The sequence below is a fragment of the Homarus americanus genome, unplaced genomic scaffold (genome assembly GCF_018991925.1).
Source record: "Homarus americanus isolate GMGI-L3 unplaced genomic scaffold, GMGI_Hamer_2.0 scaffold25827, whole genome shotgun sequence".
In the NCBI taxonomy this organism is placed as follows: domain Eukaryota; kingdom Metazoa; phylum Arthropoda; class Malacostraca; order Decapoda; family Nephropidae; genus Homarus; species Homarus americanus.
In genome coordinates, this window is record NW_024738300.1 from 3,443,425 (window position 1) to 3,467,262 (window position 23,838).

The 23,838-nt window shown below is 42.2% G+C and overlaps 1 protein-coding gene across 1 annotated transcript in view; it reads right to left on the reverse strand.

Moving 5' to 3' along the window:
• The window catches only part of LOC121873931 (probable glutamate receptor), a 65,971-nt gene that overhangs the window by 12,332 nt on the left and 29,801 nt on the right, over nucleotides 1–23,838 (reverse strand). The window contains exons 3-4 of the mRNA XM_042377810.1: nucleotides 7,195–7,319; nucleotides 3,377–3,493 (exon numbers count right to left, since the gene is read on the reverse strand). Coding sequence (XP_042233744.1) covers nucleotides 3,377–3,493; nucleotides 7,195–7,319 — 242 coding nt within the window. The remainder of the gene's footprint in view (nucleotides 1–3,376; nucleotides 3,494–7,194; nucleotides 7,320–23,838) is intronic.

A 23,838-nucleotide genomic window follows, 5' to 3' on the forward strand; every position in this document is an offset into this window, starting at 1 on the left:
GGACTCGAAGCAACGGATTTAAGTTGGATAAGTTTAGGTTTAGGAGGGAGATAGGAAGGAACTGGTTCACAAATAGGGTGGTGGACGAGTGGAACAAGCTTAGCAACCATGTAGTAAGTGCTGGAACGCTGGAAAGTTTCAAAAGGAGACTGGATAGATTCATGGATGATAGAGAGTGGTAGTAACTCTCGACAGGAGCTGCCATGCACAGGCCAACCAGTCTATTGCAGACTCCGAATTTTCTTATGTTCTTATGTTCTTATGAGCTAGATAACCTACTGGCTGAATTCACTGATTTTAAGTTAAGATAAGAAGCCTTATCCTATTAGGGTGTGTCATACGGAGGCGAATTGTTTTTTTTTGAGTTTGAAAAATCGGCCCATGGTATTAATGATGTAGTTCTATGTGCAGAATCATGTGATATCTTCAGATTTGAAAAGTTTTCATTTTTTGCTAGGTAAATTTTAACTTGAAATCTTATGAAAATTCAGTATTCCCACCCTTTTACCAACACCACTAAGTAGCTTATTTAAAGTAAAGTAAATGTATCAGGTTAATTTATTAGGATGAAAATGATCCAGAATAGTGAAACGAATGATCTTGACACATTTATTAAATTTAATATTCCTTTAGAAAACAAAATCATCAAATACAAAAACCGGTTTTACTACTTTCGACCCGGTGTTGCTGCACCATAGAAATTATGTCTTTCTTTTGCTTCTGTTTCTCATCACCTCCCTGCTGACCACCTGAGCTCGGATGTAGCCTTCCCTCCTCTCCTGGCATACACGTGACTGCTGGCCTCGCTCACTTGCTGTACACAACGCTCTACTACTCTGGGTGTGCGAGGGCCAGGCAGGGACATGCATGGGGTTGTCCAGGAAAGCTCTGACTTGAACGTGGTGAGGCTGCAGGTAAGAGGGGCTCTCCTGCCAGCCTGGATGTTATCAGATCCTATGAGATCAGTGAGGGGTCTTGGCACCCTAAGATTGACTTCAGGAGTCTTCCTGACCCTATGAAGGAATCGTCACCAACTGATTCGTCATGCCCAGATCTCTCATAAGTCTCATATCCAAGATCTTTTTGACTGCCACTCTTCTCTCCTCCTCATCCTTACTGCAGAGCATTGTCTGCAGAACTGCCTCGGGATGAGCATACCAGGAAGATCTCCTCACAGTCTGCTCCACAATCTGAACAACCTTCCTTGGTTGACTCCTCAGGAGCTCAAGCTGGAAGAGAACATGCCCCGGACCTTCGGAGAACGATGACTTGACCTTGGTGTTGAACCAATTTGGCAAGTAGACACTCACGATAAATTGGACAATAAGTCTCAGGTTGTGAAGCTGGTTCCCTTTCAGTTTATGATGAGCGACCCAAATTCTGCAGAACCTGAGAGCCGTTGTGAGCCACCTAGAATGTGAGACTGGACCTATCTGCAGGTAAGCAAGTCTATCAGGCATGACCCGAGTTTTGATGGCACTGCAAACCATGTAACCATAGTACTGGTCAGTACTCAGGTCGTCAATGACAGTATGTGCAAGCTCAACGAGTGGAGGGCCAACTGTGATTTTCAAACTCAGTTTATTTCTAACTCAGTGGCAGAGTCAGCATCTTGCCAAGAGGACTGAACCATCTGTTGTTTGAAAGAGTCTTGCCATCCAGCTCCTGGATCCAGATGTCTGAGTGGCAACTCGTTGGTTGTGGAGGTCACAAACAATCGAACCGAAAACTTCCTCCCAATCTTCAACTCTATCCACTGTATATGACCCCTTGCCACCCTGTGTTCGTGTTGGTGCTGGTCCCCTCAATGGCCTGCAGAGGTCTGGTCTACGTTCACTCTCTGAGCCAGTTCACAATGTTATCTGCCCACTATCTCCAGCTGGTTTCCTGATGTCATCTTTCTCTGGAGTGAAATGCCACAAATACTTCCCTCTGGTTCCTGCAGCAGGAGTAGTGTTCCTCCTTCACCATGGTAGGGAACAACTTGTCAGAATCTCCAACTTTCATGAACACTTTAGTGTCATCCCTTCTCCCATCAAAGAACAAACAATTGATTCCATTTTCTCTTATCCCCTTATCAAACTCCTCTTCTAGGTTACTGACAAGTTTCTCCTGAGCTCTCCTTACTTTGTTATGATCTATCACCAGGTGAACATCATCAGGTGTTATCAAACCACCGTCAACCCAGGCAGCTGTTGCTATCTCTGCAGTTTCCCTGAGACCAGTGTGGTGTCGCATGCTGGCCAGAGCTATGCTCAGGATATCTTTCCTATTTCGAATCTTATGCCTGGAAGGTTTGGGATCATTATTTTCTGGGTTAGGGACAAAGTCACCATTCTCCTGGTTAGCACTCGGATCAGCCATGGGGAAGTCATTAAACTCTGAATCAGCTTGACTCCAATCATCGGCCTTTTTTACCCCACCCTGGGCCTTCTCAAGTCTCTTTTCCTCGGCAACTCTTCTCCTCTTCTGTCTCTCTGTGGCAGCCTCCTGTCTCTTGGACTCCGGAATATCTTGGCTAGAAATCATGAGAGCTAACCTGTAGTCTTCTCTCTGTGCTTTGACAAATGCCAGTTCGATCACAGGAATCTTCAGTTCACGCTTGCAAATACAGGAGATGTGGGCCTCGGATTTACAGTCACGATCGCATCCAAACTCAGGACAGAGAACAATTGGGCACTTGCAAAATTATGTCAAATAACTGGTCCAGTTGCTTGGCAACTGTCCTTAACTGCAAGTTTTCCTCTCCCAAGAGAGATATCACTGCCTTTCCCAACTGGCTAGCAGTTCTCACTAATCTTCTTCTGACTTGTTATTTGAGGCTTGAGGCTGAGCGTAGCAGAGTGTACTGTGCCAAGACAGCTTTGGTCATATCACTGGCAATGTCTTTGTTTGTGTAAGTTCTTTGGTTTTTTCACTGATTTGCCTGATTAAAACACCGTATCTCAAAGCATCTCTCAATGTAGGCAACTCCGACTTCAGGAGCTCTCTCCCAGACCCAAGATAGTGACTGAGATGGCTGGATTTTTGGTTCCTCGTCCTGACACAAGCAGCCATCGCAAATATTATCAACTTATAAATGCATCAGAATCTGAAACAGAAAAAAATATTGTTAGTTGGGTTGTTAAAGAATGAAGTCAGAAAGCAATGTTCACTATTTAATTGTAATGCACTAATGCAGCTGTACGTTAGATTTTCGATAAATTTCACGCTAAAATTTACCTAGCAAAAGGTTCCAAATATTGAAACTGAAATTATTTTCTGTTTATATACACTAAAATCTACCAAAAAAGTGATGGGCCATTAGTTTTAGCTGATCTTCCCTCCTATGACACACCCTACTACCCACCTCAGTAGTAATGTGAGAGTGACCTACCCGCCGAGCCTCGTCGACCACCCGGGAGAGCTGCGCCTGCGTCATGTTAGCGTCCTGGCCGTCCACTGCCACCTCGAACACACCTACACCCCAGGGGGCCACCAGCTGTTTCATCACCTAATCCGCAGAAGTCGCAATTAATATGGTATTAATGGTTAATGCTACCGAAGTGCTTTCTTATACAGATTCTGAGCTACAAGCAAATGTGTTGACCCCACAGTCCCACAATCATCCAATGAAGGTGATCATTAAACTGTGTTACCAAACATTTTCACATAGTCCAGTCAAATTAGGATTTTTAGCAGAAAAAAATTATAACGAGATTAAATTTTGCCACATACTCCTGAAGGCTATGTAAATAAAGATCAAAAGAGTTCCCCTCCTTCCGATTGAAGCAACGCCACTGAAGGTTGCCCAAACTCCCCTGAGGGGGGCCTTTTTACTACATTTCCCTATTGTTTGGAAAACGGTGCATCGGCCGAAAAAGATGTATATAAAAAAGTAATATTGGAATTAAAATTCTGCACAAGATTGTCTATATTCTATTTTTCCCTACGAGTTCTATATTTTGCGTAAACGGGACCGGAAGTGGAAGGCCAGTTTGAGCTTTGATCCAGATAATTTTGTCTCGCGCTCAGTTTCCCATCAATAACTCTCAAACGACTAATTTCTCATTAAAAATGCACATAAATGAAATTGTAGAGTAGAAAGTACTCTATTTGGGTAGATGAGACACAAGGTTTATGATGTTTTAAATGTTTTCTGATTTATCCTTATAATATAATGGAGACTCATTTCCACACCACCCATGAGGTAGAGTCTATATCCTTAGCTTTCATATACAGTGTTTGGTCAGAGGTAACAAAGCTCGTCATTTGTTTGGATTTCTTTGTTTCTTCAGAAGCAAATTGCAAAGCAGTTAGCACTGAGTTGTACTCTGTCGGTGGCAGATTAATGAAAGGTAGTGCAAGAATCTTTGTCTGATCATAAGGTACAGTACTTGTTATGGCTTCCATGAAACCTCGCCATGGTGGGAAAGAAGGGATATGCAGAAATTTTCATACAGCCATGGAACATCCTTTGGCGATGGGATTGTAACGTTTGTACAAGCTTCACCTTTGTGCACAGTTTGCAGTTTTAAAGCATTCAAACGTTCCTTTCATTTTCCTTGAAAAGTTTGTATTTTCACTTGTCCAGTTTTTGCAATCTCTGTTGAAGGTCGAACAGTTCGCAATTTGGTAATTTTCTGATTTATTATATTCTTTGATAGAGTTATGTATTTTATTCCACCCATCGACTGAAATGTTCCTTTGCCAGTTAATGTATTTATGTTAAAATCTGCATTGTCAAAAACGTATTGACCCCAAAAAATCTTTGTCCACATCAGGTTTCCAAGAAGTTACAGCAGATGACTCGAACAATGTGACATCATTATAAGTAGAACAAAATCCCAAATTTGTCACTGTGTTGACAATGCTTTTAGAAGCAACTTCTCAAAATAATTACGCTGACAGACCAAGTCGTATGGAAGATAGAAACGATCGTGGCCGGGTTGCAGCAATTATTGAATGAACGATCACTGTACACTGTCTTCCTACGTTTTCCTTTTCGCTCTTTCTATTTTTTGGGATAACGGTATCCAAAAGGCATGCAGTGTCTTAAGAACCACATCTTCTGCATTTTTCATAAAGTCTGTGACTTCTGGGTAATCTGTGGTGCTATAAGCAGTTGTTCTAATGTCCTCTCGAACTATATATGCTGCAGTTTATACAATTCTTAACCGCTCATCTTTCTCATTTTCCTCTCGCTCTGAGTACCAGGTATTAATCAGTTTCAGTCCAGAGCCACGGAAACAAACTGTTGGTCTTTTCTTCATCTGTGCAAACATCACTCCATCTCCTTATGTGTTCAGTAATTTCGATTTCATTGTTTTCTCTGTTAATGACAACATTCTGGCATATTTTCTTCAAGTTTCTTCATCAAGTCCTGTAAAGAGAACTAGCATTCCTCGAAGTCATCAATATACAAACAAATTTTTTCAAATGCAGAAGCAATGTGTTCATCTTGTGGCCTTCCTCGTTTTAGAGTTGATGGTCGGTTTTCCATGATAACGCGCTTCTTCTGCTACAAGGCACATGGCGTTGTTAACTCGTCCCGATACTTTCTCACCCATTCGTCTTTCCTTTGCCCAGCATTCTCCAGTAGTTTGTTTTTCATAGTCAGAGTATTATTTCCCTCAAAGCTTCGCGTTTATCCACAGTTTGTTTTTTTCCTTTCTGTACCAAAAGCAAATTTTTCACCACAAAACAAACACTTGTTTTTTAAATCAAATTCTTCTTCTGACTGCAAAGTACACTGTTTTTGTTTTAAGGCTTCTGTTTTTTTAATCTCCGGCTATATTTTTCTCCTTAATGTACTCACGTCTGCAAATTTAATGCATTTCAATTGTGTCCACTTTCTTTAACATCTCTAAATTAGCGTCTTTTCGGTTTTGACTTACACGTCTCTAATTTTGGATGCCATCCTTCACATTCACAGTTTCACCCTCATTTAAACTCTTCTGGCAACCAAAACAATTGCTTGTTGATGCCATATTGAATAACGAATTTATTTCACATTTGAAAAAGAAAACTGAATTATAGAAAACATATATAACTTCATAAAAACTTGTCTCTCATCTACCCAAATAGAGAACTTCCTACTCTACAATTTCATTTATGTGCATTTTTAATGATAAAATAGTCGTTTGAGAGTTATTGATGGGAAACTGAGCGCGAGACAAAAATATCTGGATCTACGCTCAAACTCGCCTTCCACTTCCGGTCTTGTTTACACCAAAACTATAGCTCCTAGGGCAAATATATATATATATATATATATATATATATATATATATATATATATATATATATATATATATATATATATATATATATATATATATATATATATATATATATATATGCTGATAAGGAAAGAATAAAACACGAAGTTCCCAAGAGCTTTCGTGTAATTCACATCTTCAGGGTGAGTACAGACTCACCCCTGAAGATGTGAATTACTGAAAAGGTTGTGTTATCAGCATATACCTGGATCACGCGCACCTACAGTGATTTACATATATATATATATGCATATATATATATATATATATATATATATATATATATATATATATATATATATATATATATATATATATATATATATATATATATATATATATATATATATATATATATATATATATATATATATATATATATATATATATATATATATATATATATATATATATAATCTTGTGCAAAATTTCATTTCCAAATTTTTTTATATAAACTTTTTTCGTCCGATGCACCGTTTCCCAAACAATAGGAAAAATGTAGTAAAAAGGCGGGGAACTCTTTTGATCTTTATTGCATAGCCTTCAGGAGTATGTGGCAAAATTTAAACTCTATAATTTTTTCCGCTATTTGTTGGTTTTCGTGCTAATTAGACTGGACTAACACATAATGTGGGTAGGATGATAGATTCACACACACACACACATACACACTCACACCTACACACACACACACACACACACACACACACACACACACCTTTGGTTTACTGTTGAATAATTCTAATAACTGATATTCTCAATGTACAAAGGTTTATGTTGTTACAGTACGTCATATTGACAATCGGTGGATGGTAACGCTGCTAGGACGTGGATATTATGTCTTAAGGACTCCAGCTTAAATTATCGTCCTTCAAGACTTATACTTTAAACAAACGTCCTCAGTGGGTTGAGTGCGAATCTGAGGCTAACATACACTGAAGACAGCAGTGGCCGAGGTGAAGCCATCTGTGAGGAGCATGACGGAGCAGTCAGCACCAGTCACCCGAAACAATACAGCCTCAACCGCTTCACCGGCTACCTGCAGAGTTGTATGTTCATCTGGAGAAGATCAATATGTCATCATTATCAAAATGTGGATTTCCAAATTTACAAAGATTTTTAAAATTCATCATCAGCATTTATTTCCATTTTATTTGCGTGGTTTCCTTATTTTCTTTTACTTGTCCTAAATCCTCTGTTATCAAATACTGGCGAGCTCCTCCTCACTTATAGAGATTCGGAAATGTGTTTGTACACCCCTCGTGGTAACTCGTGTTTCGAAACGGACAATCTATATGACTATATGACTTTTAGCAAACCTATCCACCAACTACGTCCGTCATTACACGACCAATACGCATTCATTCATGAATAGTGATATTACGTCTTTCCTCACACAGCCAACTGTGGAATGCTTTACTTTCTTCTGTGTTTCCATACTTATACAATCTGTCTCAATTCAGAAAGCTGGTTTTCCAGCATCTTCGTAATGTAAATTATATAATCTTTTTCTTTTTATATTTTTAATATAGTTTTATTTTTTTTTCGCCCCTAGGCCCTGTAGTGGGTCGATGACCTGTGCCCGATTGGTCTATTCCCCGTAAAAAAATTTTTTTATATATAGTACAGTATATTATACAATATATATACAGTTGCAGAAATGTGTCTCCAAACGGCAATGTGTGTGTGTGTGTGTGTGTGTGTGTGTGTGTGTGTGTGTGTGTGTGTGTGTGTGTGTGTGGTGTGCGCGTGTGTGACAGCATTATGTTAGTGTTAAGATGCAAGCACTGCTTGCTTCCTCTCGCTTTCAGCTACCGGCGCTGGCTAGCCCTTGTGGCAAACAGGGAAGCAACTTGCATAAGTTCTCCCCTGCCAATACATAGCCGCTTCACCATGAAGACTCCTGCTGTGCCCCCTTGTGGCAACACCCGGTAAATGGATGCCTCGTGGGCCCAGGCTACACCAGCAGAGGATCTCGGAGCAGCAATGAGCCCCAGAGGGAAGACGCATTGGGCCACTGGCATGTGGGCACGTCCTGGCGCTTACTAACCACTGCCTCTCTGCCTTGCAGATTAACCTTGGTAGTTATAAGGCTACAAAAGTAAACCCTGAGCGAAATTCTGCAGTGTTGACCTGCATCAAGCAGACAAGATAACAGAGCTCCAACAAGACACCAACCGCATTATAGGCAGAAGAGGTGACCACCAACGACTACACCGGCGAATGAAAGCAAAGTGTTATGAACAGGCTACTACGACGAAACCCAACAAACTGGGCTATCGGCAATCCATTGCAACTCTCCCTCTCCACAGTCGTTGCAACACCTTCACCACTGAATCAGGAAAAGGGAGAACCAAGATGTGTGGTTGCAGCCTGCGCTACTGCCTCACCACATAAATCAATTCACGTGCAGCCATCCTCCAGCTCATCATACCTCTCGTCATCATCAAAACCCTTACACCCCCAAAAGTCCTATGGCGACGGACGAGTGGCGACGGGGACAGGCAGAGATGACTCCCGGGAATCTCTAGTCACAACTCTGCACATGGGCGGCACAGATAAGATGGTCATTTATGCACTGGGAGATAGGTAGCAGTGAAATCCGGTCCTGTCTGTGCGACAAAGCAGCCCTTTCGAGGAACCACTCTGTTCACCCCACATGGGGAGGGGGCGAGAAAAGGTGACCCTAAGCTTGGCCTGTCTAAAGAACCAACCAACCTGATTGGGCAACCACACCCAGTAAGGTCACCCTTATGCGGTCGAAAACACGATCATAATCACAGATCAAAACAAAACAAACTATGTAACCTCTTATGGTCGCCGCATAGAATGTCAGGGCCCTTCTGGATACTGGCACAAAATATAATGAGCGTCCTGAAAGAAGAAACGCTCTTGTAGCAAAAGATCTGGCTAGGTATACCATCAACAAAGCAGCCATTAGTGAGTCCCAGCTCCCAGACCAGGGTCGACTCACAGAAAGAAAAAGCTTTTATGGGGTTGGCTTTGCCATTTGCCAATGCATCCTTCATAGGCTAACTGAAATGCCCGGTGGGATCAATGAGCGCCTCGTGACGCTCCGAGTCTCATTGAATCACTCACGTCATCCCTTCTTCATGTTCACATGCCCCAACACTGGATGTAAAGGATGACATAAAGAAGGCCTTTTACTCCGTCCTTGACTGAGCGTTAACCCCTATCCCCAGAGAAGATAAGGTTGTGCTCCGAGGTGACTTCAATGTCAGATTTGGCAGAGATGGTGACATTTGGCAGGGAATCATAGGGAGAAGTGGACTAAGCAAGTGTAATCTCAATGGCCAGCTCCTCCTCAGCAAGTGTGCTGCACACAACCTCACTATCACCAATACCATGTTTAGGCAAGCCGACAAGTTCAAAGGTTCGTGGCAACACCCACGATCTAAACACTGGTATCTCATTGACTACATCATTGTCTAAGAAGGAGACCACCGAGATGTCCTCATCGCCCAAGCTATGCGTGGCTCAGACCACTGAGATACTGATCATTGGCTCGGTAGAACCAAGAACTCACTTCACGTCGCCCCAAAACAGAGAAGGCAACAAGCCTCCAGAAGAGGTTTTAACACTAAGCATCTGGAGGATCCAGTGGTAGCACATGCTTTCAGAGAGTAGCTCGAACATGGGATTGTAAGGACGGAAACGATCTTCCTGCTCGTTACCGCTGCTAACTCTCTCGTTTGCTGGTGCAACCAACACTTGGGGCGGTTGGACGGAGGTGAGAACGGCAGCGGCTACCGGTGTCACTGGCAGATTCATCCCAGCCGCCATACAGTCACGATCTAGCTACCCGGCTGTTCGTCAAATTCCGGCTGTGATCTCATCATAAGTTCTGGACTAGTGGGCTATTTTCCCAGACCCTCATTTGTCGACTGTCAATGCTCTGGACATCAACCACTACCGCTGCTCCTCTCCACCGTCTGTGCCCCGGTGTTTCGTCTGCTGTATCAAGACATCGGCCGCTGTTGCTCTAGTGGAGTGAGGTTGAACGGACGCTTCCCCCTGAGAGTGGATTATTGTGTTCTGGAACCTTCCCCAGGGCCACTGTCGTTGGAAATATCTGTTCATTGTTTGATTTTATTGTTTGATTCCTTTAATTGCTGAGTCCCATTAATTGTTTGCTTCCTTTAATTATTTGACTCAATTAACTGTTTACTGCATTAAGTGTTTGACTCCCGTAATTGTCACTTGATGTTCGTTGAGTGGTGTCGGAGTTTTGTGTTATATTTTTTTATAAGAAAGAGATGTCAATCTCAAACGGTTGTTTGTTATTCCTCAGAAAACCATGGTCCCTGACATTCCTTTATTAAGATCCTAATTAGTCTGGTAAGGGATTTCTATCCCTAAGTCCCAGGCTTTTACAAGTGGCGACCTTGCCAGGATTGTCTCTGACCTTTGGTTTCTGAGGGCTAACATTCGTTCCTGTATTGTTGCAAGTCGCCGTGAGCGCGTCACTTACTGTCTGTGGCCCGGAAGTAAGTGTTGTTCAGTGCTTATCCCCTCCTTCTGTTGTGCTAATTTTGTTGCTCTCCCTTGTACTTGGGGAAGTTAATTAGTGTTGGTTGCGGTGCACTGTGGATGCTGTCATAGCATTTTTGTTGTTTCACCTGGTGCGGTTTTTTATCCCGAGAGTGATTCAGCTGGGCTGGGTGCGGAACAAGGTTCCCTCCAGTCGGATCAAATCATTTATTGGTCTGATTGAGCCACTAGGTAAGTTAACTTTGGCTATTTGCGGGGTAAGTTGTGCATTTTCTTTTTGCTCTTGGCCTTTCGGATCATTATGTGTAAATTTGAGGAGTTGAAAGGTCAAGTTGTGGCCCTGGGTCTGACAGGTACTGAGGTTGGTCAGTTAGTGGTCAACCAACAGAATGCCGAGAGAGAGGAACGTCAGAAAGCTAGAAAGGAACGTCAGAGAGAAAGAGAGTTGGAGGAACGTCAGAGAGAAAGAGAGTTGGAGGAACGTCAGACAGAAAGAGAGTTGGAGGAACGTCAGAGAGAAAGAGAGTTGGAGGAACGTCAGAGAGAAAGAGAGTTCGAATTAGCTAAGTTGCAGGCAGAAAAGGACCTAGAACTAGCTAGGATTAATGCTTCAAGTAGACCAGAATCCTCTGGCCATATACAAGACAATGTGGTAAAACCCAGCTTGCCTGTGTACCGTGAAGGAGAAGACCTCGCCTCCTACCTTGTTAGGCTTGAACGCGTAGCCGAGCTGCTTGGTGTGGACCCAGATAGCTATGCTGTAAGGTTGGGTAGGCTACTGAGTGGTAAGCCGGTAGAGATTTACACGTCCCTGTCTGCCGACATCACCAGAGATTACTTCTTGTTGAAGCAAGCTCTCTTGCGAGGATTTAACAAGACTTCTGACGGTTATCGTGTTGATTTCCGTAGAACGAAGATCAGAGCAGGAGAAACGTACCAGCAGTTTTCGATTCACCTGGGTCGTTTGTTTCAACAATGGCTAGAGGCATCAGAGGTTGAAGAAACCTTTGAGTCTCTCTCTAACTTCATGATATTAGATCAGTTTTTGTCTTCTCTATCACCTTCTTTCCTCACACAGCCAAACTGTGGAATGCTCTGCCTTCTTCTGTGTTTCCATGCTCTTACAATCTGTCTCACTTTAAAAAGCTGGTTTTCCGGCATCTTCGTGGTGTAGATTAATACAGTATAACCTTTTTTTCTGAATTTACAATTTCTTTCCGTTTTTTTTTCTTCGCCCCGCAGGCTCCGTTGTGGGTCGTTTGACCTGTGCCCGGGTGGGCTAATTCCCGTAAAAAAAAAAAAAAAAGATGAGAATTTTCATCAAAGAACACCAGCCAGCAACACTTGGAGAAGCTGTTCGTCTGCCGCCAACTGGGCGTCTGCTCGCAACGCCTACCCTAAGTCTTCCCCTCCTGTAGTGAAGATTGCGAAGCCTCCGTCCTCCGAGGAACCAACCCCAGGAGCACACAGGAGTAGCTCACTAGCCGTGCGGTGTCACAGCTGCGGAGAAGAAGGGCACATTCGTTCTTGCTGCCCCAGGAATCCCCTCGCCTTCAAGACTGCTGACACTCATCAGCCCAGCCACCAGGTAGGAATCTGTTTAGAAGACAGGACCTGCCCCCGTTATTGTGTCAGTGGAACAATAAATGGGTCTAGGGCATCTACTTTCATCAGGGACACTGGTTGCTCGTGCATTATTGTCTCTGAGGAAGCCCTGCCTGACGCTGACATCTCCAGCTGCCCGAAGGTTAGTGTCGCCGATTATTTAGGTCGTGTTGACCAGTTCCCTGTTGTTAGATGCTACCTGCGTTGCCCCTGTTTCACTGGTTGGTTTAATGTGGTAAGAACTCCCACTAAATTTGCTAGTATCCTCATTGGTAATGTTCCCGGTGTTCGTAACCCTAACGACCCGGAACCTTTAAAACTCTCCTCACCACCAGAACCAGTCTCCTCGCCACCAGCACCAGTCCCCACGCCACCTGCCGACGACGACGACTCGCCACCCTCACACGCCGCCACGCCTCCAGCCAAGGTCCATGCTGTAGAGACACGGACGGCGAAGGTGAAACGACTGCATCCCCTGATTCTGCCGAATTTGTTGCCACTGACTGTGACGCCCAAGGAGTTCGCCAAGCTTGAAGACTCGTGTGCCGCTCTGATGCGGGTAAGGGAGAAGGTGACTTCCGGAGAGGAGGATCAGGTGAGAGATGGGTCGGTTTATAAGTTTGTTTCTATTAATGGTCTGTTACACAGGTCTTGTGTGTCATCCAAGCGACCCGCCAAAGTAGGTCGGTTTTTACTTGTTGTCCCTGCTGTTTGTCGTAGTAACATTCTCTCTGTAGCTCACAAGAGCCCTCTAGCAAGTCACTGTTCTCGTAGGAAAACTTATAGGAAGGTCTCTGATCAGTTTTACTGTCCAGGTATGGGAGCGGATATTAGAGCTTTTTGTAGGAGTTGTGATCAGTGCCCACGTATGTCAGCCAGGGGTAGAGTCCGTCCTGTTCCACTTGAACCCACACCCGTCATTGCAGAACCATGTTCTCGGGTAGCCAAAGATTTTGTTTGACCATTCTCACCCCTTTCCTCTAAGAAGCCTAAATTACATCAATCTAATTTAAGGAAATATAATTGCCGGACCCACATTGCTCATGTCTTTGACGACGTTCCTAAGCAGGAGTCAGTCGAGGCACTACCCTGCAAGAGTTCCTGTGAAGTTCGGGCGCCAGACTCCTATGATCTCGGTTGCCAGTTGCTGATAACACCTGACGAGATAGAAGAATCCCCTACGACTGGAAATAGGCCCAAACTTAAACCTGGAAAGAAGTGGACCCCACGTGCAGTTCCTTGATACGGCCTTACGTTTTGGACATCAAGTTCCATCTATCCTTTTATGTGACCCTTCTTTATTTTAATTTGTGAATTTAAGCATTTATTGTAAGATAATTATGCTTTGTGTACTAATCTTAAGTTTTAATCTACCTTACAGTATATTTTTGTTGGGGGAGCTGTGTAAGGGCGGAAACGATCTTCCTGCTCGTTACCGCTGCTAACTTTCTCGTTTGCTGGTGCCACCAACACTTGGGGGGTGTTGGATAGAGGTGAGAACTTCAGCGGCTACCTTTGTCACCGGCAGATTCACCCCAGCCGCCATACAGTCACTATCTAGCTACCCCGCTGTTCGTCAAATTCTGGCTGTGATCTCATCTTAGGTCCTGGACTCGTGGGCTGTTTTCCCAGACCTTCACCTGTCGACTGTCAATTCTCTGGACATCAACCACTACCGCTGCTCCTCTCCACTGTTCATTGTTTGATTCTATGGTTTGATTCCTTTATTTGCTGACTCCAATTAATTGTTTGTTTCCTTTAATGTTTGCTTCCCTTAATTATTTGACTCAATTAACTGTTTACTGCATTAATTGTTTGACTCCCGTAATTGTTACTTGATGTTCGTTGAGTGGTGTCGGAGTTTTGTGTTATATTTTTTTATAGTAAAGAGATATCAATCTCAAACGGTTGTTTGTTATTCTTCTGAAAACCATGGTCCTTGACTTTCCTTTATTAAGATCCTGATTAGTCTGGTAAGGGATTTCTATCCCTAAGTCCCAGGAATTTAAAGGATGATAAACAACACCCCCCAAAGAAAAGTAAAATCCCAGTGCCGAATGGAGTATTCTCGACTCTATCATGAGAAAAAACCAGCAGAGAGATTCGTGGTCAGATCGAAAGACTACACCAGGACTGGTCTAATGAAAGTGACCCGGATATCAATGAGCTTGTCGATGATATATGTTCTGCTTAAATTGAAAGGTAGTAGGTTGATAGGCAGAGGAATCCGCCGGTGGGGTTCTGCCAATAAACAGAGATATTAAAACAACTGAAAGAAAAACATCCCTCTGCAAGTGAAGATGAAGGCATCAGGATCCAGGGTGCCTGTATCCCACCAAATGCTGTCCTGTTCGAGAAAATAACAGGAGGGATGGTGTGGAAAAAGGCACTGAAGACTCAGGGAGGTGCAGGCCCTTCAGGTCTGGATGCAAACGGTTGGAGAGTCATCCTCAGCACTAACAAGCCTGGCCCCGCAGCAAGTGATGTCTGCGGTGTAATTGTCGTCCTTGAAAGAAAGCTGGCATCCTCTTGCTGCCAACACCTCCATGCTCTGGCAGCCTGCTGCCAACACCTCCATGCTCTGACAGCCTGCTGCCTAATTCCCCTGAATAAGAATCCAGGATGTAGGCCAATAAGAGTGGGGGAAGTGCTGAGGCGGATCATCGGAAAATGCATAATGGAGGTGGTAAAGGATGATGTCAGGGCAGAAGCAGGGTACCTGCAAGTTTGTGCTGGCCAACAAGCTGGAGGGGAACCTGCCATTCACGCCATGAGAACGATATTTGAGCAGCGCGATTGTGAAGCCGTTCTCCTGGTGGACACTTCAAACGCATTCAACATACTTGGCCGCACTGCACAACATCAAGATCAAGTGTCCAAGCCTTGCAATGTATGTTGTAAACTCCTATAGAAATCCATCAGACCTTTATATAGTAAACAACAAGGCTGTAAGAGGGGATACCATCATACAGTCAATAGAGGGAAAAACGCAGGGGGACCTTGTTGCAATGGCAATGTATGCAATTGGCCTAACAGTGCTCCAACACACAATAAAATTTGAAACAACAGAGGTCAAGCATTTGGCGTACGCTGATGACCTTACAGGAGTAGGAAAAGTGGAGGACATCAAAAAGTAGTGGGACTTGGTAACATCACAGGGCCCACAAATAGGGTACTACCCAAATGCCAGCAAGTCTTTTCTCATTGTGAAGCCAGAACATTATGAACGGACAATGGAGGTGTTCGCTGGAAGTGAGGTCAAAATAACGAAGGATGGCCAAAGACACCTAGGCGCAGTAATTGGCACGACGGACTTCAAGACCGAGTAAATAACGGGAAAGGTGAATGAGTGGGTTTGGGAAATCCAAGCTCTGTTTGAGATTGCTAACCCCGAACCACATGCGGCTTTTGCGGCATTTACCCATGGAGTCAAGCATCACTGGAACTACCTGATGTGCACTATCCCTGATATCGGAACCCTCCTGCACCTTCTGGAAGAAGCTATCAGCGTCAATTTCATTCCCAAACTAGTGAAACACCCTCACTTAACCCCAGCAGAAAGATCACTCCTTGCATTACCACCGAGTCTGCAAGGAATGCGACTGACCAATCCAGAGGAGATTGCTGCCACCGAACATCAAAACTCAGTTCAGCTCACGGCAGCCCTCACGGACCACATAACAGCTTAGAAAACACAACAGGGGAGGTGGATACCAGTGAAGTAAATAAGATTCGAAGGTCCATTAAGACAGAACGACAGCACGGCCAAAGTGATAAATTGCAGCAACTGTTGCTGCAACTTCCAGAGAATTTGAAAAAAAAAAGTAGCTATAGAGCAGGAGGTGGGCGAACTGGTTAACTACGTTACCGAAAAGGGCAAATGGTTTCAGTCTCAATAAACAAGAATTTAGAGATGCCAATGCCTTAAGGTACGGTAGGGCAGTGGAAGGTTTGCCTTCCTATGACGTCGATCACGCCATGGTTTGCAAGAAAGGGGGCTTCAAATGTATGAGGCATGAAGAAGTAAGGGATCTCACAGCAAATATGTTGAAGGAAATCTGCCGTGATGTCATGGTAGAACCGACCCTCCTTCCTTTGGACGGTGAGATCTTCCAACATAGGATTTCAAACGAATCTAACGAAGCCCGTGTTGACGTCAGTGCTCGAGGATTCTGGACGCGGGGACAGCGAGCTTTCTTCTTCATCAGGATTTTTTATCCCATGGCTGCATGTCACCGTAACTTAGCCCTCGATGCTGCACATAAGAGAAACGAGAACGACAATATAAGGGGATACGGAGAGAGAATTCAGAACGTTGATCAAGGCAGCTTCACTCCTCTAGTGTTCACAACCTCTGGTGGGATGGGACCAAGTGCAAGATGTTTCTACTCCAGACTCGCGGAGGTGATCTCCGAACAGAAGCAGCACCCCAGAAGTTATATTACAGCCTGGATGAGATGTCGACTGTCCTTCTTTCTCCTTCGGTCGGCTTTGCTCTGCCTCAGTGGAACGATAGCTTCGGCCCCAAAGCCGACAACAGCTGCAGATATTGACTCTGAGGCTACAGTCACTGAATGCCGCATAGATCTGCGGCTCAACTAATTCAACACAGCTATGATAGCTACTTATGTGTTAGGATACTTAATATTAAGGTAATAAAATGGAGGCGAAGGTGTGGCTATTAGGGGAGGCTGGAGGCCAATGTTAAAAAAGAAAAGAAAAAAAAGTAGATACGCAGCTACCAAACAGAGAGGTACTACCGCCTGGGAAGATATTGGAAGCATAATGTGTTGTCTAATGGTAGACCCTGTTGCCATATAGTATCACGAAAATTGTGACCATGTCCCAGGTTGCTGATCTGACTTTCTGCTTCATTTACACACAATTGCAGGGTCTCAATTGTTTCTCTTAACATTGACAACACAACATACATACAGTATACTGTTTCTCACTCATGATCTTTTATATATTTTTTTTTGTTTATGGTTCCTTGTTATTATTATTTCAGTGTTGTTATTATAATTATTATTATTAATAATAATAATATTACTATTAGTAATACTATTATTATTATTATTATTATAATTATTATTATTATTATTATTATTATTATTATAATTAATATTATTATTATTATTATTATTATTATCATTATTATTATTATTATTATTATTATTATTATTATTATTATTATTATTATTATTATTATTATTATTATTATTATTATTATTATTATTATTATTATTATTTTATTATTTTTATTCATTTTTTATTTCACTTATCTGAATTATTATTATTATTTTTTTATTATTATTATTAATATTACATTTTCGCCCCCCAGGCCCCAATGTGGGTCAGTGACATGGAACATAGACAGAGCTCTTGCTTTTTCTTGTCTCATGGCAGATGCATATAGGTGAACTGGCAGGTATCTAAAGTTATTGTCTGACCAAAAAGCTATCCATAGTTCCTCCACAGCTAGCCTATGGAAATTAGCAATAGCAACACAACAACATCGGTACCTTCAGATCTTACCAGAATTATATTACGGCCCTTGCTAGCAGCATCTATACAGTGAAGAATGATACATGTAACGGCTTCTTCATGGGAGCACGGTGCAAGCTGAGATAAATCCACACACTCTTGCTCACAAACATCCTGCCCATCTATTACAAAAATTACTTTCTCGTCCCTATTCAGCTGGATGATATGTTGTGATAAGAAATAAAAAAAAATATGTTTTTTTCGTCCACTCTCAAAAACCCAGGCCAATTTCGTGGTAAAGGACTGCGTCTGGTTCCTGTGCCTCGTCTCTCTCTAGTTGATAATTTCGAACTACACTGCAGATAAACATCACGTACCGTATCCACTCTTTCACTTTTCCAAGTCACCGCGCAATGTAAGGCCCAAAAACAGCTTTGCTGTACTCTTTGAAGGTCTTCGTTGTCCCTGGTTTGAGCATCTGCACAACAGCAACAACATCAATGACCACTGTTGAGACATCAGGCTCACCTGTCCTTGCTTCACCGTGTTTTTCAATGTACTGTAACATATCAGACTTAGAGCCACCGCCAGAAATAGAAAGAGGGTAGGCCTAATTCTCATGTGCAAAGAAGTTGTCAAGACTGCCACCACGGTTTTGACATCCAGTATAGAGTCTGGAAAATACCAGGCAATCATTCTTTGCTGATTTGAGCTTAAGGTTAACCTTAAAATGCTTATTTTGTTTGCTCCTTTAACAAAGCAAACTTGTTTTGAGGTAGTGGCTCATTTATCTATTTGGAATGATCGATAAGTCTCTCTTTTACGAAACTTTGATACTGTAGTAATCCAGCCAATTTTACTGCACCCACAGTCTTAACCATTGACACATCGGCAACAATGTTGCAACCAAGGGACACAAGTTCCTTGTTTTCATCAGAGAGTGGGTTCCCGAGTTCTGTAATGGTGTCCACCATTGACTGCACATGAGCTCTAAACTTACTTTGAAAACTAGGCACCTCTTCATGGTGCTGTAATTGCTCTTCTGCATTTAGGTCTGCACCTTCTTCAAATTCGTTAACAAGGGTGGCAATTTGTGGGCCTCCAATCATCCACCTACGGAAGGTTTGTGGATTTCCAGTCAGGCCAGTGGCTCCACCCTCACCCTTTACCACTCATCATTTTGTTCATGGCCCTGATTCAGAGACATGGCCAAAAATGCATGTCTTGTCTTAATTTTCTAGCGAGCTGGGGATGTTTTACTGGCAGCTCCTGCATGTCGTGTACATGTAAAGACAACTAGCGTGAATAGTGTGTACGATCTATTGCAAAGAACCCTGGCATGAGCTGAACAAGGGCATCAACATACAACTTGGAATATGATGACTTTACAAATATCAGCACAGACAATTCTAGTTCTAGAACAAACGACCAGTATTTGAACTGGGGATGGTGTCTTACCATTTCCTGGCACCACGATGGAAATCCTTCACTACCAGTGTCACCTTCAAGCTTTTCAACATATTCATCATAGGCTTGGCTCTGCAATATGTATAAGGAGGCTGCTGTAACACGGTGTGCATACCTCGTACACTCTAGATGAGCTACTGGGAGATGTGAGTCTTCTTTGCCTGATGTGGCAACCTGGACTTTAGTAAGTACCTCTGTCCATCCACTCCCATCCATCCAAATCCCTGCTGCCTTCCAAGCCACCATCCCAATGCGCAGTGTAACTAATTTATCCTCACCATACGAGTCAGTCCATGACCACTGAATGTTATTGGCTATAGCATAAAGGGGCTGGTCACATGCAAGGACTGGTATCTGACCTGGATTTAACTGCTGTACTGCATTAAGAACACTAGTCATGCAATGACGGATCATTGCGTAGGAGTGAGAAGGTTCTTCAAAAAGTGGCAATAAACCTGTTGAACATCTAGCATGATATGCAGTCCAGGAGATATTTTGTCCACCATCTAAGGCTCCTAAACAAGATCGCCTAACCTCTTCTAATAATCCATATTCATCCTGGACATGAGTGTTCCTTGTGTGTCCATCAGGTAGAATGGTCAGCACTGCAGCTGGCATTGGTGGATTGAGTGGAGGTTTAACAATTGGTGGTACATGTATGTATAATTCTGGCAAAGGAGTAATGCTTTTTGGAGAAGAAACTGGCTTGATAGGGTGCCTGCTTGATTGGTTTGGCGCCCACCACCAGTTCAACATCATGCTAAACCAGTCGGCACCGCTGTGGAATGTCCCCAATTAGTTGTGGGAAATTCTGGAGAAGGCACCTCACATCTTCAGCTAGATCTCATGATAGATGCTGTAATTTTTTAAAGGGATTAGCCAGTATGTCAGAATTTTGCAATTTCATTTCATTAGGTATTTTAATCTCTTGAAACTCTACATGTTCTTCACTGCAGTCAGGTGAACTCAACACCACACTGACCACTGAACTTTCATCTCAAGGGTAATACCTCTTAAGCAGATTAATGTGAACGAGTCTCTCTGTTTTCTTACGTTCAGGTGTTTTTTAATGGTGTAATTAACATCATTAACTTTACTTTTAACAACATAAGGGCCATAAAATTTTGACTGTAATGGACTCTTATAAGCATGAGGAAATGCTAGAAGTTTATCACCTGACTTAAAACTCTCTAAACTCTGAATTTCTGTCAAATTTGTTCTTCATATTGCTCTGAGCTTTCTCTTAGTTAGACCTAGCCAATTCTAATGCTTTCTTAATTCTGTCTTTAAACTGCGTAATATTGGTCAACAAGGATTTCTGAGGTTTATCATCTAACCATGAATCTTTCAATGCCTTCAAAGGTCATCTAACTTCATGGCCGAACACAAATTCATATGGAGAAAACACAAGGGATTCTTGCTTGCTGCTCCTAATAGCATTTAACACAAAGCGAACACCTTCATCCCAGTCAACACTGTTTTCATTACAGTACTTCGTTAACATGTTTTTGAGAGTTTCGTGGAACCTTTCTAAAGCTTCTTGGAACTCCGGATGATAAGCGGTGGCCAGGTGCACCCCCAACTCTCCCATCACTTGTTTGAACACATTAGAAGTGAAAGGCGAACCCTGGTCTGACTGAACTTGACCGGGGATCCCGTACTGAATGTTCTAGCTGGTTAATTATTGGTTATGTCGAAGTTAACCAGGCTGGTACCTTTATATTATATTGGGTTAGAGTAGTGAAACCCAATTGTCTGTTTCTTCCTTTTATTAAGGAACTGCTGTTGATACAATTCCTGAGTGTAAATCAACCGTAACTTCCGCTATTTATGAGTGTGAAGAGAGAGGACAGCGGCTATGTAAATAGACCGTTTAATCACGTCCTTTCGATGGGTGCCGGCTTATCCGAGCTGACCCATGTGCTGACCCATGCAGTCAGTAGCTGCACCCCAAGGAGGCTACCAATCACGTGTTAAGAGCAAGACAATCATAGCCAGTGGAAAGTTACAGGGGATGAATTAGTATATAAATCAAAAGCAATTAACCCATTTATATAATACTTCTGTTGATGAGACAGGGGCTATTACATGAGTAAAGAATTTAGTCAATGATTTGATGATTAAATTGGACGTGATGCATCTTAATGGAATCACTTCAGGGTAGCGAGTGGTTGTACACATTATGGTCAACAAGTAATAATTTCCTCCGCTGATTTTTGGTAAAGGTCTCACGCTGTCAATTATCACTTAGTGGAATGGTTCTTGAGACACAGGAATTGGTATTAGGGGAGCTGGTTTAATTAATTGATTTGGTTTTCCTGTGACCTGGCACTCATGGCAACTTTTACAGTATTGAACAACATCACTCTTGAGCTTCGGCCAATAGAAGTGCCGTAAGATTTTATGGTATGGTTTATTGACTCGTAAGTGTCCTCCAATATAATCATGTGCAAGTGAGAGAATATCTGGTCTGAGTTGTGGATATTATGATTTGATGAATTTCATTCCAAGTATCATTAGCCGGGACTTGACATGGTCGATATTTTCTCATCAAAATTCCAGACTTGTATCACTTATTTGAGCTTCTTTTAACACTTCTGCAGTTATGGGAATATCACTTAATTCTTCTGAATTGTCAGGATTTACTTCTTGTCCATCATAAAGATTATTAAGACCTAAGTCATTTGAGTCATTATTTAAATCAGAGATAGCATCTGCATTATCATCATTTGAATCAGAAATAGGATTAGAAACAGCATGGTCAGACGCAGCATCATGAGCACTCATACTCCTTGTCACTGCACATGCTGGGAACAAGTTAGGATATTGTTTCCCTAACTGCTTAGTAGTATTATCCAAAGAAGATGTAGGACTGACAATAGGATCAGTTATTACTCTGTCTCCTGCAGTGTCATTCCCTAAAATAAATGTAACACCCTCTACTGGCAGAAACTCCTGAACTCCAACAGTAACATGATCAGAAACTAAATCTTTTTTGAGTTAAAGTTTAACCAGAGGAACAGTTGTACAACCACTTACACCCTGAAGGAGAGCACTGTGTCCAGTAAAATAATCCTCTAAGGCTGGAACAGCACTTTTAACAATGAGGCTGTGTGAAGCACCTGTGTTTCTAAATACATGAATAGGAGAGCAAGTAGAATTGTCATTTACTGAAACTGAACCTTTAAATAAAAATGGCTTAAACTTAATAGAAGTAGTCTGAACACAAGGTTCAAGATCACTAGAATTACTGCTAGAACTTGAACTGAAAACTGGAGCTTTATCCATAACTCTGAATGTTTCTTTTCTCTTTCACCCCTACGCCCGGGTGACGTTGCAGAATGCGCGCCTTTTCCCGCCGCTGTTTGAATGCCCAACCCGGGTTAACCCGGTATCAGCATGACTATTTTTCTCTACCGGCACACGGAGGGGAGCGTGGGTAATAGGGTGTGTCAATTTTGTCAACATGTTAAAAATCAAATTTGGTAGTCAAAATATTGTGCCTCTTTATGTCTAAACTTGAGATTAGCAAACAAAAATGAATTGAAATAACCCTCACCTACATCAATTATACCTTAAAGTTTCAAATATCAGTATTTCAACAAATTAATGAGACTTGATTAGAATTATTCACTTGATATTAACTAATCTCATGTAAGCATATGGATTATGGAGTATTTTATGGTTCTATAGCTTGTGTACAATATGCATGTCAGAACATGAACATGAACAGGCTCTCCGTGTGGGACAGTTTAATTCTTGTTTTGACTTGTACCAAGCGTGAGGATAAGGCGCCCGGCTCACTCTCCTTCTAGATATCATAGACGGTGGTTTGCTCTCATTGCACTTGCACCTACTCTACCAGACGAATTCTACATTTTAATTATTGTAAGTAGGGCATATTGATTGTCGCAGTTACTTATATCATTGTATAAAACATTATGTTCTAAGAAATTATTATGTTATTTCTGTTACAGCATTTTTGATAAACAAATTGATATTTTTTGAAACAACAATTGAATTATGAAACATTGAAATATTTTTCTATTTGTCAGATAGTGTGAAGATGTCAAAATTGAAGACAAGAAGTCAGTTGTCAACCCACTTGAGCCTGCTAGTTGGTAAAGGGAAGGAGCTTCCTGTATCAGAACTTCCAACAGTGAGAGACATGCTAAGATTAGGGTTACTCCTTCGAGAAAAAAATGCAAAGGACAGAAGGAACTATACAGATAAAGAACTCATAAATGACATGATAGTCCCTCTTCTGCATCAATGGACAAAAGCTAATGCACTATTCAAACCACCTGTGATTAATCAGTGTCGAACTATTGAGCTAAAACTAACGAAATTATGGCACAAAGCAGTTGAAACATCACTTGGTAAAGGAAACTTGGCCAGGAAAAATGAATTTCTGCACACACTTGATACTCTGTTTGACATTTTGACCTGCAAGTGCTCCATACAATTATGTTCTGAATCCAACTGTTCTCACTCAGGTAAGAGAGAAAAT